Raw genomic sequence first — 18,550 nt, 5'->3', positions numbered from 1 at the left:
GAGAGACACACATAGAGAGGCAGAGACACAGGCAGAGGGAGAAGCAGGCTCCATGCGGGGAGCCTGATGTGGGACTCGATCCTCGGACTCCAGGATCACGCCCTGGGCTGAAGGCAGGTGCAAAACCTCTGAGCCACCCAGGGATCCCCCTACACGTAGCAGTTTGTGCCACACCACATCCAAGCACACAGCTAAGCATGGATCGCCTTACTGGATCCTCATGATAGAAACAATCATTATCATCCCATTTTCAGACAGGGAAACTGAGGCTCAGAGGGGCGAAGTCAGTGGCCCAGGTCACACAGCTGGTGGGGAGGCATAGCCAAGATTGGAGTCTGATGCTGAAGCTCTCACATCCAGACTTTTCCTCTGAAGAATTCCATTATTTTGAGATTTGGCTGCAGATGTTGGAGAACTGCATGGACACACAGAGTTTAGATGTGATTTCTTGGGATCTAGAGAACATGGTCAGACTCAAGGGGAGAACTTTGGGCAGAGCCAAGGGTTCTGGCATCCTGTTCCCTTCCCCTGATCTCTTAGGGCACTGCTGGGGGAAGGCACAGAATAATTCAGTTCACCAAGCACATGTGGGGCCGACTCTGTGCCAAGCTGGGCAAGTGGGGGTGCAGACCCTGGCCGAGGGGTGTTTGTGACCTACCCTCTGCTCTGGTTATGGGTATGGAGCCTGTAGAGGGGACTTCTGGAGGGTATCTGGAGGTGGGAAAACGAGAGTCCCAGAGTTTTGTACTGACAGCTCTCTGCCCCTGGCTGAGTTCACTTTTGCCTAGATTTGGCCTTGGTTGCCGTGGCATCTTTTTTTTTTTTTTTTTTTTTAAAGATTTTATTTATTTATTCATAGAGACAGAGAGAGAGAGGCAGAGACACAGGCAGAGGGAGAAGCAGGCATCCTACAGAGAGCCTGACGTGGGACGATCCCGGGTCTCTCCAGGATCACTCCCTGGACTGCAGGCGGCGCTAAACCGCTGCGCCACCAGGGCTGCCCCTGCCATGGCATCTTGATGGCACTTACCTTTTTGACCTGGAGTGCCCTGTTTCCTGGTTTTCCATCTGCAGAACAGATTTCCTAGTTGAGTGTGAGGGGTCCAGCTTGACTGAGGTGCATTTGTGCAGAACCTGCTGCATTCCTCGGTGTGACTTAGATACGTGGTAGTCTTTTTATATTTTTATTTTTTTAAAGACAGAGAGAGAGAGAGAGAGAGAGAGGCAGAGACACAGGCAGAGGGAGAAGCAGGCTCCATGCAGGGAGCCTGATGGGGAACTGATCCTGGGCCTCCAGGATCATGCCCTGGGCCGAAGGCAGGCGCTAAACCACTGAGCCACCCAGGGATCCCCATGTGGTATAACCTTAAAGGGAAAATACCTGGCCCCACCTGGAAGCACTTACTGGGGGGCTGCCTGGCCCAAAAGAAATGAGCTTTGGGCTTACCACTCCCCTGCGGCATCACTTTGAATAGGGGAGAGCTCTAACCTCTCTAAGCCTTGGTTTTCTCATCTGGAATGAGTTGAGGTGGGGAGCTAGTGAGATGAGCCAATATGCCTCCTATGGGATCCGGCGCTCAGAGGGGCCCCGGAAGCAGGAGGGACACTCCTGCTAATGAAAACAGAAGAGCAGCCTCCGCTCCTCATTGCTCACCCCAAGCCCGCTGGGTTCCAACCCCCTCTACCTTTCAGCTCACTGGATCCTCAGAGACGCTGTGTCGTAGCTGCTCTCAATCCCATCTTAGAGATGAGGGTACCGAGCTCAGAGAGGTACCTTGTCCGAGGTCATGCTGCCAAGGAGCGGGAGAGCTGGGCTCCCATGTGACCGCAGGTGTGCGGCTCAGTCCAGAGTTTGGGGCCTCACTGCTCCGGGAGCCTCCCAGCGGCCGGGCGGGAACAGTGGGAGGTGGGGGGTGGGCCTCTGGCCCTGGGGTACAGGGACTGTCCATTTTGGATTCTCAAATGAGTGAAATCGGTATTTCACACGATCGTTGTGCCCACGCGGTTTTTGGGTCGCTCTCCCAGACTACTCCCTGAGTGGGTGCCAGTATTATCCGCATCTTACAAGCGGACAAGGAGACCCAGAGGGGCAGAGCTGCTTCTTCAGAAGCACACGGCCTGTGTGGGGCTGGAAGTGGGGGCGAGGGGATGACGGGGTCCAGATCGCTTGGGGTGGGCCATCCCACACCTTCCGTGGTTGCCCTGAACCTGATGTGGGAAAGCGTCATCCCAGCACCCTGTGAACAGTCTTAGCAAACCACGTGACCCCCGCCTGGGTCAGCAAAGAAGGTCAGAGACTGGCTGACCCCACCCCCTGGGCTTGGCGGCTCTAGGACCCAGCAGCTGGGGAGGGAGGACAGTTTGGGGGGGGGGCGTGGAGGGTCCCGGTCTCAGGCCCTCTTGCTCCCTCTCTCTATCCTCTCCCTTTCTCCCCACTCCTCCCCTCTCCCTCCCCTCCCCCCTCCATTCCTCCTCTCCCTCCCCCCTCCTCTTCCCTCTCTGCCCTCCCCTCCTGTCCCCTCCTGGCCCCTCCCCGTCCCTCAGCCCGGCCCACCCCGCGGTCACATGGGGCCCCCGCCGGATTTAAGCCTAATCTGCACAGTGCTCAGCACAGCGGTCTGGCTGGCTGTGGGGTGGGCGAGCTGAGCTGATCTCAGGGGCCCTGGAGGGGGGTGCCCCCAGCCTCCCCCCATGAGCTTGGGGCTGGAGGAATCGTCGGAGGCCCAGCCGACACTGGAGACTGTTATCCAGGTGGGTCCTGAGGCCTGGGCCCACCCTGTCCAGGGCAGGGGAGTGTGGGTCTAGCGGGAATAGATGAGTAGTAGGTGAATCTCGGGGTCATGGGGTGGGAGAGGTGGGTGGTGGGGTGCACAGGGTCCCCGCTTACAGCTCCCAGCCGGATGAGGGGTAGAGCGGATGCTCAGGGCTCAACTGCTACGGCTCCCTTATCCTAGTGCCCCATGGGAAAAGGGGATCCCTGCTCCCAGGTTTAAGGGTTGAGGTGACCTCTGCTAGCACAGTGGAATCCTCACCACGTGGCGTGGGAGCTGGCCTGGGCCCCCGACGCTGCGCTGCCCGGATGGGGTTTGTGAGCAGGCCATGCCGTTGGGTTCACTTCTCTGGTCCTCGGTGGGGCCTCCTTCCCCGGGCAGGGGGCCCACAGAGTGTCTTCCCATGGGGCTCTTTGCCATACTAACTCCCAGGCTTCCCTCCATTTGGGGGATTTCCTGAGGGTCTCCTGGGCACCCACATCTTGGGCGGCAGGACTTTGTTCCTCACCCACCCGGGCCAGGGAGCCCAGGGTCCCAGGTCCCTTCAGAGGCTCTCTCTCCCCATCACCGCCCTACCAGACACTGGAGAGCAGCGTCCTGAGAGCTGGCCAGGAGGAGGGCCTGAGCGCGCAGGACCCAGCCCAGGACGCCCCCAGGACCGCCGGCCTGCCCGCCCGCATCAGGGAGATTGTCACCCGCAACCTCTCCCAGCCTGACAGCCAAGGTGCTACTCTTCTTTCACCTTCCACAGACCCTGCCTGCACCTCACCCCTCCTCACATCCCCTTTTTCCATGGTCAGTGACAGTAGTGACTCACCGTGAGGCAGGCACAACCCAATGGTGGAGGGACCCATTTTACAGATGAGGAAATGGAGGCTCAGAGGTACTTTTGCCCAGAGTTGTTCTCCGTGTGGTGCCGCTCCACAGGGGCTGAGCACCCCGTCCAGCAGCCTGCAGCCGAGACTTAGACCCAAACACCACATTCTCTCCCAGGGCAGGTGGGAGCTGCCTGAACCCGAGGTTACAGGGGGAGGGCAGCTCAGCTTAGCTCAGGGCGCTGCAGAAGTCCAGGGGTGGTACTGACCATTCCCCGCCCGGGCAGAGAGGCTGATGGGCCCCTGTGCCTCCTTGGGGGGGGCACCCACAGCCTCACATGTGGCTTGAGAGTCTGGGAAGGGCACAGTCCGTCATAGCTGGCGTATTTGCAGCTTTCCTTCGTGGTGTTTCTGGTACCCTGGCCTCAGTTGTCCAACCTCAGCCTCCTTGGGAGGCCCAGGGATGTGGGGCCCCTCGGAGCCCCAGGCGAGGAGAGACGTAGAGAACCCTCACCTCAGGCTGGGAGAGCCTAGAGGCCTGCGGGGTGTGTCCAGTCTCCTGGGGTGGAAGGGGAGCCCACAGGACAGGGGACACTTCTCCCTTTGGCCTTTTCCCCCTCCTCCTCTGCCTCCTTCTCCTCCCAGCATGACCTGTGCTGTCTTAAGCTCTGGCTTCAGAAGTGACACGAAGCCCTTCCCTTAAGTGAGGCCTCCCTGCCCTCCGGGTCGGGCCTGGCTGCCCTTCCGCTCGTTTACAGAGCAGCAAAACTGAGGCCCAGGGAGGAGTCATAGTTGGAGAAGGAAGGAGCTAGAACTCAGGTCTAGTCCCTGCCTCCAGGACCGAGCCCCCCGCCCGCACGTTCTGGGCCTGCTGGGGCCACCCTTCAGCTGTGGTTGTGTCCACTCCGAGTCTAGCTCTAGGCCCGTCTCTGCCTACCCCCCGTCCTGCTGTGTGTTTGCGTGGCCCGTGGTACATCCACGCTCAGGGGCCCGGTCCCTCTTCCTGCCTCCAGTGATGTGTCTAGAGCACCGGTGGGGGGAGGATGTCCCCCTGGACCTGGGGGGAAGCCAACCTCGTGCCTGCTGTCCCTCTCCAGCCCCGCTGCCAGCCACAGAGATGGCCTCCGTGCTGTCACTGCAGGAGGAGAACCAGCTGCTGCAGCAGGAGCTGTCCCGCGTGGAGGACCTGCTGGCGCAGAGCCGCGCGGAGCGTGATGAGCTGGCCATCAAGTACAACGCGGTCAGCGAGAGGGTGGGTGCTGCCTGAGGGCCAAGAGCTGGGCCAGGGTGCTCCCCTGATGCGAGGGCAGGAGACAGCCAGGCTGGACCTGGGCCCTGGGCTGAAGGTGGGCCCGGAGTTGGGCTGGCCTGGGTGTCGATTGTGGCCCTGCCAACATGCGTGGCCTTCAGCAAATCACTGTGCCCTCCACGTCTGTTTTCTGTCGTGGGGATGCTAGTGTGACGTGGGCTGGTGAGGAGTCAATGAGGTGGTGGGATCAAGTGCCAGTCCCCAGAGTATTTCATTCCTATCTGTCTCCTGCTTGGGGTGGGGAACACAGAGAGTAGGACCCCTAGAGGCCCCTGCTGCCCCTCGAGTGTCTGGACGTCTCTGTGCTCCCACATCCGTGGGTCTTGGGGTCCGGCCAGCGGTGGCTGAGATTGAGGCAGGCAGGCTGGAGTAGGCATGGGCAGCATTCCGCGGGACCTTCCGGGGCAGCCCTGTGGCCACTCTCCATGGGCGTGAGGCCTCGCCGAGGAAGGAGGGAGCAGCCAGGCCGGCCTCCGAGTCCAGACTGGATTCACGCTGCCCCGGGACCTGTGCTGCAGGCTCGTGGGGCTCCCAGGGCCTGGGCCCCGAGTGCACGTGGTTTCTGGTGCACTGTCTCCTTTGGGCCTCCAGGCACGTGAGAGGCGACGCTAGGGAGTTGAGGGGGGCTGGAAGTCTGGGAGTGGCAGGAGGGAGGGAGTGTCTGGTGGGGAGGCTTGCGGGTGGTAATAGCAGTCGTCACAGTAACTACTGTTTGTTGAGTGCTTACTGGGTGCCTGGCACTTGGCAGGGTGCTTCACATCGGATGCACCAAGGTTGAGGGACCGTTATGATATTTAATAGAGGGGATAGCAGGCTCCGAGAGGGACAGCACCAGGCTTGGGGTCACACAGCCAGTGAAGGCTGGGCTCTCGACCCCCGGCCCAGGGCTGTGCATTGCCGTTTTGTTTTCTGGGTGTAGGAAGAGACAACTGTGTCAGGAGTTCCGGGGGAGGGGGGGCGGTTGGAAAGCTGGAAGGACCTCAGACATGACCCTCTCGTGGTAACAAATGGGAGACTGAAGCCCAGAGCCGGAAGCCGGCCCAGAGCCCCCCGTGTGCTAGGCAGAGCCAGGTTAGCCGAGGATCCCTGGGCTCGGCCTGTCCACGCAGGGGCTGCATGGTCATGTTGGGAAGAGGGATATGCGTTTATGTGTGTGGTTGTGGGGTATGCCAGTGTCCTGGTATTGGCTCGCCTGGACAGGCCCCTGACTTGTTGAGACTTGCAGAGGAGCAGGGCGTTGTGGGGGGGCATGGTCGCCCCTAGTGCTGGGGACAGTGCAGAGCTAGTTTTCCAGGGTTTGCAGGGGGTGTGGAGGGTGGGCTGGCCCGAGTCCCCCATTGTTGGGGGTGACGAGGCCTTGAGCCAGCTTTCTTCCCAGTTTAGCACCCTCTCATCTTTTAGCCACTGGCACAGTGCCAGGCCCCTAGGGGCTGCCTCTTAATTGCCAGCTTCTGACTGATAATGAAGCTGGTGCGGCCCCCCTAGCTGGCAGGGGAAGGAGAGGAGACGTGGAAGGTGGCAGGTTTTTTTTCTACCAAGACACAGCTGCTGAGGCTGGAGGCCCAAGGTGGTGGGGTAGGGGGCTGCATTAGTCTAGAAGATTCCCCCATGTGGCTGGGGAGGCCCTTGAATAGCGTGTAGAGGGAGCTGGGTGTTTCACTTTTCTCTGTGTCAGGTGGTGTGAGTGAAGCCCCCCACCTGCAGGCAGGGTTTGGACGAGAATGGCCTCCAGGCCGGTCCTGGGGTGTGGGCTCCCAGAGAACATCAGAGTCTGGAGATCGCCTTATCACAGATGGGGAAGCAGGCCCAGATCAGGGGCTTGGCGAGGTCATTGGTGGAGCTGGGTTAAGAGCCCTGGTCCAGGGGTGCTTAGGTGGCTCAGTGGGTTAAGCATCTGCTTCCAGCTCTGGTCCTGACCCCGGGGTCCTGGGGGTCCTGGGATCGAGCCCCATGTCAGACTCTGCTCAGCAGGGGTCTGCTTCTCCCTCTCCCTCTGCCCTTCCCCCCCTGCTCGTGCTCTCTCTTGTGCTCACCCTCAAATAAATAAAATCTTAAGGAAAAAGAAAGACCCCTGGTCCAGGGCTCTGCAGTCAGTTCTGTGGGACTTTGTCCCTGCTGCCAACGTGTTCCCACAGTACAGGTGGCCAGGCCTGCCCCTCTGGTCATACATGTGGGCTGTTTTGGAGGCCCAGGAGGTTGTTCTGATCCTTTAAACCCCACGGCATCCCTGGGAAAAAGAAGTGGAAGCAAGATCAGGATCTGTATTCTGTTGACTGCATGTAGGGAAACTGAGGCAGGGGCTCCCTGTGGCCACCTCCCAGATCAGAAGGAGGACCTCATGGTCCCTTTGGAGGCCACTCCCCCCTCCCATCTTCCTGTCCCTGACTAGCAGGTGTTGGGCAAGGCAGCTGGGAATGGGAAGGCATGGCCACGCCCCCTGGGCTCCACAGGACTGACCCCCTGGGTTCCCCCAGTTCCATGGCAACCTGGACTGAATGAATGGCGGGTAGTAGGGCAGTGGTTGCTAGGGGAGACAGTAAACTTCTTTCATCCTCTGCTTGGTGACCCGCCTCTTTTCCTTTTGAATTACAAGTTAAACTGAAAGGCTGTTTTGTGAGGGGTGAAGTTTACAGAAGGGGGTGAGGTGTGGCTGGGAGTGGCCCCGGGCCGGCTGGGAGCACTGGGGAAGTCGGTGGAGCACCCACCAACTGCCTGAACCCTTCTAAATCACAGCAGCAAATAGCACCTGGTTCACACAGATGTGCAAAACATGCAGAGCAGGGGCCCTGATCAGACCTCATGGAGACACACACAGATGCACAAGACGAGTCACTCGGAAACACAAGTCCCCTTAGTGATACACTCCCATTCATGGACTGGACACAGCGTAAGTCACACCCACAGCCAGGTACCACACAGTCCCCCTGGTTCACCACCTAGACGCACAGCCGTACACCAAGATATCCCATCCTGCAGACAACACAATACGTGGTCTCACGTCTCGTGGACCGACACAGCCAAAGCTGTGATGCATACCTGCACTTTGCATAGAGTTGCTGATACGCATGCCACAGACACACGTGGAGCTCAGACACGCTCCCCAGCCCCACCCACTTGCAGGCCTGCATGTAGACATAAAAACACGTGAACACATGGGCACCCACAGACGTCCCCAATGCTTGCACCGCAGCGTAGTCCTGTGACCACAGATGCCACCTCACTGAGGTCCCTGCGAAGGCCGAGACACAAAGAGGGTCCCCTATGGGGACAAATGACAAAAAGCCCAGCCACAGCCAGTGAGGTACACCCACATCGATGCACAACACACATGGTATCTCAGTGCCACCACGCTCAGATGGAGACACTCGCCTGTCACCTGACTTAGGTCGACTCCACGCAGACGCTGGTCATGGGCCTGCAGCCTGCCTTCCAGGCAGAAGCCCCCAAGCAGTCCCCGCTGACCCTTCTTTATGGGTGGCACCCCAGTGGCCACTGTCGCCCTGCCCCAGCACTGACCCTAGCCCATGGGGAGGGGAAGGTCAGAGAGGGTAGGGAGCAGGCGTTGTCGGTGGTTCCTTGTGTGGCTCCCAGGCTTGCTGGGAGAATGTAGGCCCAGAGGGCTGGCCTGGCCTGGCCTGGTCCCATTATGTAGCCAGGGTGAGAGCAGTTGCCCTTGTTGTCGGCTTCCCTGGCACCTGGTGTGCAGGGCATGTGAATGCCATGCCTGGGCTAGCGGGCCAGGCACTGGGGAGGTAGATGGTGAGTGTGGGCCTGGGTCAGGCTCAGCCAGGCGGGGCTGTCTTCCCCTTGGTTCTCTCTGGGCCCTGTCACTCCTCTCGTCATTCCTGTTCCCTCCTCCCTTCCTTGGCAGCTTGAGGAAGCTGAAGGGCCTCTGGGACCAGCAGGTGCCTAAAGGGTTAGGAGGCTCAGCCAGAGCAACCATGGTGATGACAACGCAGGCATCCTGCCTGAGCTCACAGGGACTGACAATGAAGGGACTGCCAGCTGCCTGGGGGTGGAGCAGGGTGCCCACAGAAGCTTCCCGTAAGGTGGGAGGGGGACAAGCCAGGGCTCGGCAGGGATGGGAGGGTATTAATAAGCAGGCCTGATGTTAGAGACTTGGTGCCTCTTTCAGAGCGCGGTGTATGTGAAGCGTGGGGGCGGGCCGGGGGCTCCTCTGCGTCCCCCTGGGGATGTTTGAGATTGCCAGTGTGCCTTATGTGTGTGCATGTCTCTCAGCCCAGATATGCGCGTGTGTATTTTGCCTCTGTTTGAATGGATTCACATGCGCTCATGCGATTAATTCACGATCTCAACCAATTTGCTGCTCCCACTCTTCTGGGGCTAAGAGGCAGTGGAGAGCAAAAATCTAGGTTTCCTGAGCTCACCTTGGGTGGGGGCGGGGAGACATGGGCATGTTGCTAATAATCAACCACAGCTGCGCTGGGTGTTTGGAGGAGAGGCACATGGTGTACCCATGCGAGCACACAAAGGGCCTGTAAGATTTACCCCCAACCCCTCGTGCAGCTTTGTGCCTTGCATGCACGTGTTTGTGGGCCCACCTGCATGTGTCCACCCATGCCTTGTCTGTGTGTCCATGCATGCTCAGTCTGTGTCTGTGCACAGCTGCATTACCCTCTGCACCCATGCACTGCATCCTGGGCTTGCCCGTGTATGCCTGCAAGGCATTGTGGGTCCAGGCCCAGCCTGGCACCCTCTGCAGAGTTCTGTGCTGCCTTCCCGGGAGGCCCGGGCCTCTCACCCAGGGACCTTCCCTGCAGCTGGAGCAGGCTGTGCGGCTGGAGTCTGGGGAGCTGGAAACGCCAGAGCCCAGGGGGCTGGTGCGGCAGAGCGTGGAGCTGCGGAGGCAGCTGCAGGAGGAGCAGGCCTCCTACCGGCGCAAGCTGCAGGCCTACCAGGAAGGCCAGCAGCGGCAGGCCCAGCTGGTGCAGCGGCTGCAGGCCAAGGTCAGGGCCACCCACTCCTCCCGTTCCCCCCTGTACTCGCTTTGCCCCACCCCCCCACCTAGGGCTAATCTTCCACTCCCCACCCATCCACAGACTCTCCAGTACAAGAAGAAGTGCTCGGAGCTGGAGCAGCAGCTGGTAGAGAGATCCACAGAGCTGGAGCGACAGCGGCTGCGGGTGGGTGCCAGGGTGGGGCAGGGCAGGCCCTTCCCTCTGCCTGCCCAGGCTGATGCCCCACTTCTCCCGCCCAGGACACAGAGCACAGCCATGACTTGGAGAGCGCCCTCGTCCGCCTGGAGGAGGAGCAGCAGAGGTGGGGGTGCGGCAGGAGGGTGCAGGGCTGGCAGGGTTGTCCTCTCCTGCCATGTGCACACTGGTCCCTTTCGCACCCCCAGGAGTGCCAGCTTGGCCCAGGTGAACTCCATGCTCCGAGAGCAGCTGGACCAGGCGAGCTCGGCTAACCAGGCTCTGAGTGAGGACATCCGCAAGGTGACTACCGACTGGACACGCTGCCGTAAGGAGCTGGAGCAGCGGGAGGCGGCGTGGAGGCGTGAGGAGGAGGTGGGCACAGGGGTGCTGCGAGGCAGGTGGGGTCTCAGGGGCCCAGCCTGACCCGAGGGGCAGGACAAAGGGGTCAGGAGAAGGAGAGGGAGGCCGTGCTGGCCTGTGAGTCCCTTAGGAGAGGTAAATAGTTGCTTAGCCCCGACCCTGTTCCTCATAATAACTGTGTGGTAGGTGCTGTCATGCACATTTTATTTTATTTTATTTTATTTTATTTTATTTTATTTTTTTTTTTTAACCTATATAGTTTTTTTTTATGATAGTCACAGAGAGAGAGAGAGAGAGGCAGAGGGAGAAGCAGGCTCCATGTACCGGGAGCCTGACGTGGGATTCGATCCCGGGTCTCCAGGATCGCGCCCTGGGCCAAAGGCAGGCGCTAAACCACTGCGCCACCCAGGGATCCCTGTCATGCACATTTTAAAGAGAAGTTAAGTAACCTGCCCACACAGGTGATGCAGCTGGCAGCTGGGATGCAAACCTGGGCCTCCAGCACTTTCTGACCTTCCGCTGCCTCAGTGCAGCCCAGTTCCCTGCGGGAGGGAGGCTGGAGATTCTGAGCGGGACACCTCCCTCCAGCCCTGGACGCAGGCTGGGCGCTGGCCCAGGGGAGGACCCACTTCCTGGGCGACCCCGCCTCGCAGGACCCTCGGAGTTGGGGGGCGGGGGCGGGGCTGGGGCGGGGGCGGGCCGGCCCTCACTCACCCGCCTTGTCCAGTCCTTCAACAGCTACATCACCAATGAGCACAGCCGCCTGCTCCTCCTCTGGAGGCAGGTTGTGGGAGTGCGTCGGCTGGTCAGCGAGGTGAAGATGTCCACCGAGAGGTGAGGGAGGCCCGGCTGCCAGAGGGGCGGCCTGCGGAGACGCTGCTGCATCTGCTGGACAGCCTCTTTTTTTTTTCAAATATTTTATTTTTGAGAGAAAGAGAGAGAGAGGAGCAGGGGAAGGGCAGAGGGAGAGGGAGAAGCGGACTCCGCAGGGAGCGGATGCAGGTGGATCCCAGAACCCGGGAATCATGACCTGGGCTGAAGGCAGACACTTAACTGACTCAGCCGCCCAGGTGCTCTAGCCCCTCTTTTTTTTTTTTTTTTTTTAAAGATTTTATTTATTTATTTATTCATGAGAGACACAGAGAGAGAGAGAGAGACAGAGACACAGGCAGAGGGAGAAGCAGGCTCCATGCAGGGAGCCTGATGTGGGACTCGATCCCTGGTCTCCAGGATCACACCCTGAGCGGAAGGCAGGTGCTAAACCACTGAGCCACCCAGGGATCCCCTAGCCCCTCTTTTTAAGTTGAATTCAGCTCAACTCAGTTGAATGTCAGTCCAACCCAGCACACCTACTGTGTGTAGGCTCTGTGGAGAGGCAGAAATAGCTTCTGGCACCATCAGGGAAGTCAGCATTTACCAGGTGTTACTCTGAGCTAGGCTCTTTGGCCATTTTATTTCTTCTTTTTTAAAAAAAATATTATTTATTCATGAGACACACACACACACACACAGAGGCAGAGGGAGAAGCAGGCTCCATGCAGGTAGCCTGATGTGGGACTCCATCCCAGGTTTCCAGGATCACGTCCTGGCCTGAAGGTGGCGCTAAACCTCTGAGCCACTGGGGCTGCCCCATTTTATTTCTTCTGGTATCTACAACGTCCCTATGAGGTGGGAATTATAATTCCCATTTTACAGGTGAGGGGACTGAGGCTCAGAGAGGTAGAGTGACCTTCCCAAGGTCACACAGAAGAAAGTAAGTGGCTGAGACAGGATATAAGCTCCTGCATTTAATCCCTTAGAATGTTCAGCTTCTGCTACAGGACCTTGCAAGCTCTAGTGATGAAAAGATATGGACCCTCAAAATTCTAGACTGAGGAAGTGAGTGGTGAGTGGCATGGAAATAGAGAGAATACCACAGATTCTCAGAGGATGGGAGGGTCGGGGAGGTTAGAGAAACACTTCATAGGAGAGGTGGAATTTGCACCGACCTCAAGGGCTGGGTAGGATTTTAACCAGCAGAGCCAGGGGCACTCCAGGCAGAGGGAAGAGTGTGAGCGAAGGCTCGGAGGTAGGAGGACATGGCAGTCAGTGGGGTTGAAGCAAAAGGCAGGAAGGGGGGTCAGGCTGTGAGAGCCCCCAAGGCCCATGTGAGCAGGGGAGCGTGGTCCTGCTTGATCTTTGAGCAGGTGAGGCTTTGGGGAGAGCTTCTCTACATCCAACATGGGGCTTGAACTTACAACCCTGAGATCGAGAGCTGCATGCTCTGCCAAGTGACCCAGCCAGGTACCCCTAAATATGTTTTATTTATTTATTTAAAATATTTATTTATTTATTTGAGAGAGAGAGATGGGGAGAGGGAGAAAGCGAATCCCAAGTGGATTCTGTGCCAAGCGCAGAGCGCCTTCAGAACCAGGATCTGGAGAAGAGTATTCCACTGAATGGATATACCAGATTTATTTAATGGTAGCCCTCTTTTGATGCACATTTAGATTGTTACCAGTATTTCTTACATGAGCAATGCTGCAGTGGATCACATAGACAGGTCACTTTCCTTGCATTGGGCCAATCTATAGGATAAACTCTTAGGGGTATAGTCAGTAGGTCAAAGAACCTATCCATTTGGGCAGCCTGGGTGGCTCAGCGGTTTAGCGCCGCCTTCAGCCCAGGACGTGATCCTGGAGGCCCGGGATCGAGTTCCATGTCAGGTTCCCTGCATGGAGCCTGCTTCTCCCTCTGCCTGTGTCTCTGCCTCTCTCTCTCTCTCTCTCTCTCTCTGTCTCTCATGAATAAATAAATAAAAATCTTAAAAAAAAAAAAGAACCTATCCATTTATAATTTTCAGAGCTCTAATTGCCCTGTGTCATGGTTACACCTACTTACCTCATGCCAGCAGTGTAGCGGAGGGCCTGTTTCTCCATAGCCTTGCCTACATTGTGTTTTATGTGACGTTGTGTTTTGTTTTGTTTTGTTGCCAATCTGACAGTGACATCGCTGTCACTATATACCTATAAAACTATACCATCCTGGGATAGTTTTAATTTATACTTGGGACCCTGCCCCTGTCCTGTCTCTATCCTCTGTTCTCTCCACCAGAGATCTGCTGCATTTGGGAGGAGAGCTGGCCCGGGCCTCAAGAGCCATCCAGGAAGCGGACCTGGGGCTGAGTGCAGGCCTGCGGCTGGCTGAGAGCCGGGCTGAGGCAGCCCTGGAGAAGCAGGCACTGCTGCAGACCCAGCTGGAGGAGCAGCTGCGGGACAAGGTGCTCCAGGAGAAGGACCTCGCCCAGCTGAAGGTGCAGAGCAACCTGGACAAGGCCAATCTCAGTGCCAGGTGGGTACCTGGTAGGCAGCACAGGAGGCAGGCTTCCCTGTAGAGTGTGCATCTGGGGATTCAGGGAGGAACGAGTGTCTGTTCACTGGGGATGGGCCCTCCCCCTGTGTGAACTCAGCTAGTCTTCATAGACACTGTGTGTGACAGAGGCGGGGGACTGAGGTTCAGGGGGCTCTTGTTCAGGGCACGTTATGAACGATTTAACCACTGATGCTAGAACTTCCTTTCTGAGCTCCTGTGACCTGGATGAGTCCCAGGGTGTCTTCCCATGAGGGAAAGCAAGTGGCAGCCTCACTCTTCTCTTACAGATGAGTAGTCTGAAGTCCAGAGAGAAGTGACTTGCTGAAGGTCACACAGCTAGGGAGGTGGATGCTAGGGTCCCTTCCTGAGGTCTGGGAAAGCATGAAAGTCATAGAGCTGGTGGGTCTGAGGTGGGTGGGTCTCCCCTTCATGTCTGTAACTGCCCTTCTGCCAGAGTGACAGAGCTGGCCCTGACCGTGGAGCGCCTTCAGAACCAGAATCTGGAGAAGGATCAGGTCAACAAGGTCCTTACTGAGAAGCTTGAGGCCCTGGTGAGATGCAGTTGCCCCTGAGACATGGGGGGGATTGGGAGACAGAACAGATCTGTGGATGAGGGCTGTGCTTGCTTGGGCCACCCTTAGCATTCCATTTATTGCTTGCTTGCTTGCTCTTTTTATTATTTATTTATTTATTTATTTATTTATTTATTTATTTATTTATTTATAAGTGTGTGTGTGTATGCACACACAGGGGGAGGGACAGAGGGAGAAGCAGACTCCCCACTAAGTAGGGAGCCTGACTTGGGGCCTGATCTCAGGACCCCAAGATCATGACTTGAGCCAAAAGCAGATGCTTGACCCACTGAGCCACCCAGGTACCCCTAGCATCATCCTATTTATTCATAAAAGATTTTATAAAAGATTTTAATTTATTTATTCATGAGAGACAGAGAGAGGCAGAGACACAGGCAGAGGGAGAAGCAGGCTCCATGCAGGGAGCCTGATGGGGGACTCGATCCTGGGACTCCAGGATCCTGCCCTGGGCCAAAGGCAGGTGCTAAACTGCTGAGCCACCCAGGGATCCCTCTAGCATCCCATTTAGACTCAGTTTTACCTCTCATTCATTGAGCACCTAGTGTGTGCCAGGCCTAGTGTGAGTACCTGGTGTGTGCCCGGCTTAGTGGTAAGTACGTGCACCTACTTTATCGTATTTCATCCTTTCAGCAGCCCTGTATGTAGCCTGAGTCCCATTACACGGATGAGGAAACAGGCCCAAACTGAGATGCCTGTGCCCTGCTAGCCCAGAGCTCCTTCTCTTAGAGCTTAGCTGCCTCCCTCCAAGAGGGACCCCCTTCAAGGGTACTGCCTGGGTTGGTCATCCTTCTGTGTGGGGCCTGGCCTGGGTTCTATGTCCCGCCCTCCTCCAACAGACCGTGTGACCTGTATAGTGACACTGTGCTTCTCTGGGCCTGGTCGGTCAGTGAGGGCACTGGGGCTGCTCTGGGGTCTACCAAGCGTTTGGCCTGTGGGCATGGCTTTAGCGGCCACCTGTTGGGCAGGGCCCGAGGAGGGAGATGAAGGTGGAGTTTCAGGCTAGGGTAGAAACCCTGACCACTCTTTGTCTCCCCAACATCATGCCAGGAATCCCTGCGGCTCCAGGAGCAGGCGGCCGTGGAGACAGAGGACGGAGAGGGGCTGCAGCAGACCCTGAGAGACCTGGCACAGGTGTGAGGTGGGCGGGAGCCCTGTGCCGGGCGGGGCCAGGTGGCCTGGAGCTGGGCCGCTAGTGGCTGGCGCGGGGACCCCAGGCTGCTGCTGGAGGCCCCTGCTAGCTGAGCCTGGCCTCTGCCCCAGGGGAGCCCCAGCCTGAGGGGAGGCGCTGCACGTTCCAGGCCCACCTGTGGGAAATGCCCGATTTATGTCTTGGCAGCATAGGGGAGACCTCACCGGCGCCGAGGGCTGGGCCAGGGCAGGTGGAATCAGGGGGGCCTGTGGGAAGCGAGCTAGGAGCGTGCGCCCAGTGTGGGGGGCAGGCCGACGCGTGGCCCCTGGTCCTGCCCAGCCAACCCGCGGCCCCGCCTCCCCGCCCCCCTCCGCAGGCCGTCCTGTCGGACGTGGACAGCGGCGTCCAGCTAAGCGGCTCCGAGCGCACGGCCGACGCTTCGGACGGCAGCCTGCGGGGGCTCTCGGGCCCCCGGACGCCCTCCCCGCCGCGCCGCGCCTCGCCCGGCCGCGGCCGCTCCCCGCGCCGAGGCCCATCCCCGGCCTGCTCCGACTCCTCCACGCTCGCCCTCATCCACTCGGCCCTGCACAAGCGCCAGCTGCAGATCCAGGTGGGAGGCCCCAGCGGACCCCGGGGCGGCCTCCAGGGCGGCGCTCCAGGCCCGGGGTCGCGCTTGGGCCACTCGGGGCGGGGCCAGCGCTGTGGGGGCGGGGCCAGCGCCGCGGGGGCGGGGCCGGGGTTCCGCGGGAGGAGCCCGGGCCTGGGGCCTGAGAGTGGCTGGGTCCTGGAGGGGATCCAGAGCCCCGAGAAAGAGCCACTGAGTCAGGACCCACGGAGGCGGCTGAGAGCGCTGGGGCAGGTCTGAGCCCAGAGGGCGAGGTGCTTGGGCAGCTGGGGGCGGAGCCTGGGGCCAGAGGAGCCGGGGCAGAGCTAGAGTCCTGGTGTAGGAGAGGAGAGTGCCCTACCGCGGGAGCCAGGAGCCTGGGAAAGGCTGGGAGGTGTTGGAGGGGGTGTTGGAATCAATCTAGGATGGGAGGAACTGGGGATCTAGGGGCATCGAAGAGTCTGGGGGAGAGTCAACCTGGGTGCAAAGGGGAGGAGCCCTGGGGTAGTCAGAATCCAGGAGAGGAACGAGTGTGCTTGTTGGTTTGTCTGGGGCCTAGGTCGGAGCGGCCGAGGAAATGGAGGCTCAGAGCCCTAGCCGAGTGCTCAGACAGGTGGTCGGGACAGTGAACAGGAGTGGAAACCTCGTCTGGGGGGCTAGCTCCTCTCTCCTGCTCCAGGCCTCGGCCGCAGAGTAGGCTGGTGTACATCTCGGAACGAGCAGAGAGTAGGGGACGCTCTGGGAGCTTCCTAGGGCTCCCCCAGACTCAGTGGTTCCCATGCCACAGGACATGCGTGGGCGCTATGAGGCCAGCCAGGACCTCCTGGGCACCCTGCGGAAGCAGCTCAGTGACAGCGAGGGTGAGCGCCGCAGCCTGGAGGAACAGCTGCAGCGTCTGCGGGACAAGACTGACGGGGCCACCCAGGCTCATGAGGACGCCCAGCGCGAGGCCCAGCGTCTGCGGAGCACCATCGGCCTCCTGAGCAGGTGCCTGAGAGGTCGGGGTGGGGGCCTGGGTCTAATGCCAGCCCGAGCCCATAAGCATGTGGATTGCACTGACATGCTCATCACTGGCCTAGAATGTCTGTTAACATTTAAATTAATTAAGCATTATCAGGGTGCCTGGGTGGCTTGGTTGGTTAAGCATCTACCTTCTGCCCAGATCATGATCCTGGGGTCCTGGGATTGAGCCCCTGCTTGTCAGGGAGTCTGCTTCTCCCTCTGCCTTTGCCCCTGTTCATGTTCTCTCTCTCTGTCAAATAAATAAAATCTTTAAATTAATTAAGCATTTAAAAAAGTATAAATTCTGTCTTTCTGTTATCCTCACCACATTTTAAGTGCTTGGTAGCCACAGATGGCCAGAGAACATTTCTGTCATCTCAGAGAGTTCTGTTGACAGTGCTATTCTAGACCGTTTCTTGGAGACCTTGGAGACAAGAAATTATCTACTCTTAGATGCCTGGTTATTTTTGTTGTTGTTGTTTGCTGTCTTTTTTTTTTTTTTTCGTAAATGTAACAGCAGAATAAACAGTTGGAAAATTGAAGGTGGAAATAAAAGGGCGGGACCTTGTCACAGCCTAACCACAGTTAACTCGCTGGTTCTGCTTCCCACGGTGCTTCCTGGCGGTGAGGCTGAAGAGGCTTCTTGTACACCTGCCGTGTGCCAGGCTCAGTTAGTCTTCCCATCACGCTCAGGCAGTTCAGAGCTGTGACAGTCCTGAGCTTGAGAGACTTGTCCAAGCGGACACAACAGTGTGGCCATGGGTAGGAATTGGAATTCAGGTCCATCTGACAGCAAGACCAGTGCTTTCCATGCCTTGGAAGGAGGGATTTTAGGTCACTGTGTACACAGTGAACACCTCACTTTGCATCGTGCTGTTCTTACTTCCTGTCGTGCTGTATGGTTTTTCCCACCTACTGCCAGCCTTAGCGTCTAGTGTACATCTGGGTTGCCACTTCGAGTGAAGAGGTGGGGCTGCGGAGGCGATGGCAGCGATCAGCCCTTAGCTTCAGCCAAAAACCCTAGCTGGCTTGGAAGGAGGGGTGACAGACACACATGCCCCCCTCCTTTGCTGTGACTGCTGAAAGTGGGGGGAAGGCAGCATGCTGAAAATCTCCAGAGTTCCCAGTTGCCCCCTCCCTCCCCCTCTGGCTCCCACGTGCTGCCGGTCTGTGCAGCAGGAAGCTGCCATCTGGGCACACCCAGCTCTATCTTCCAGAATTGAGGGGCTCGGGGTGCTGAGGGGCATTTCCTGGTCCTATGGACTAGCAGAGCTAGCAGCAGAGGAGCCTAGCCTGGCCTCTTCAACCTGGTGGGGTGGTTGGAAATAATGCCAGTGTCTCTATCCATCTCATGGGGCCTCCAAGTCGGTGGGTGGGTTGGGGGAGAAGGAAAGCTGGGTGTCCTCTGCTGGGAGGGGTCAGCTCCAGGGAGATGTGGATGAAGTGAGTCACCCATGGGG

General features: G+C 58.4%; 1 protein-coding gene across 6 annotated transcripts in view; it reads left to right on the top strand.

Annotated features, from left to right (window-relative positions):
- The first annotated feature begins 1,220 nt into the window (after window positions 1-1,220).
- The window catches only part of CROCC (ciliary rootlet coiled-coil, rootletin), a 40,972-nt gene continuing 23,642 nt past the window's right edge, over window positions 1,221-18,550 (top strand). The window contains exons 1-13 of one of the 6 annotated variants that reach the window (XM_072828115.1): window positions 1,221-1,831; window positions 3,351-3,495; window positions 4,684-4,838; window positions 9,677-9,862; window positions 9,956-10,039; window positions 10,114-10,175; window positions 10,258-10,423; window positions 11,139-11,245; window positions 13,505-13,741; window positions 14,217-14,313; window positions 15,403-15,486; window positions 15,861-16,094; window positions 16,876-17,075. In XM_072828115.1, the coding sequence (XP_072684216.1) occupies window positions 4,704-4,838; window positions 9,677-9,862; window positions 9,956-10,039; window positions 10,114-10,175; window positions 10,258-10,423; window positions 11,139-11,245; window positions 13,505-13,741; window positions 14,217-14,313; window positions 15,403-15,486; window positions 15,861-16,094; window positions 16,876-17,075 (1,592 nt within the window). In that variant the 5' untranslated portion in view covers window positions 1,221-1,831; window positions 3,351-3,495; window positions 4,684-4,703. Of the gene's footprint in view, window positions 1,832-2,531; window positions 2,752-3,350; window positions 3,496-4,683; window positions 4,839-9,676; window positions 9,863-9,955; window positions 10,040-10,113; window positions 10,176-10,257; window positions 10,424-11,138; window positions 11,246-13,504; window positions 13,742-14,216; window positions 14,314-15,402; window positions 15,487-15,860; window positions 16,095-16,875; window positions 17,076-18,550 lie in introns of those variants that run through there. The other 5 variants (XM_072828113.1, XM_072828111.1, XM_072828112.1 and 2 more) reach the window with 5 other exon arrangements.

Source organism: Canis lupus, chromosome 5 (genome assembly GCF_048164855.1).
Source record: "Canis lupus baileyi chromosome 5, mCanLup2.hap1, whole genome shotgun sequence".
NCBI classification, from domain to species: Eukaryota; Metazoa; Chordata; class Mammalia; order Carnivora; family Canidae; genus Canis; species Canis lupus.
Note: the sequence above shows the minus strand (reverse complement) of the source record. Positions and strands in the feature narration are given on the sequence as shown.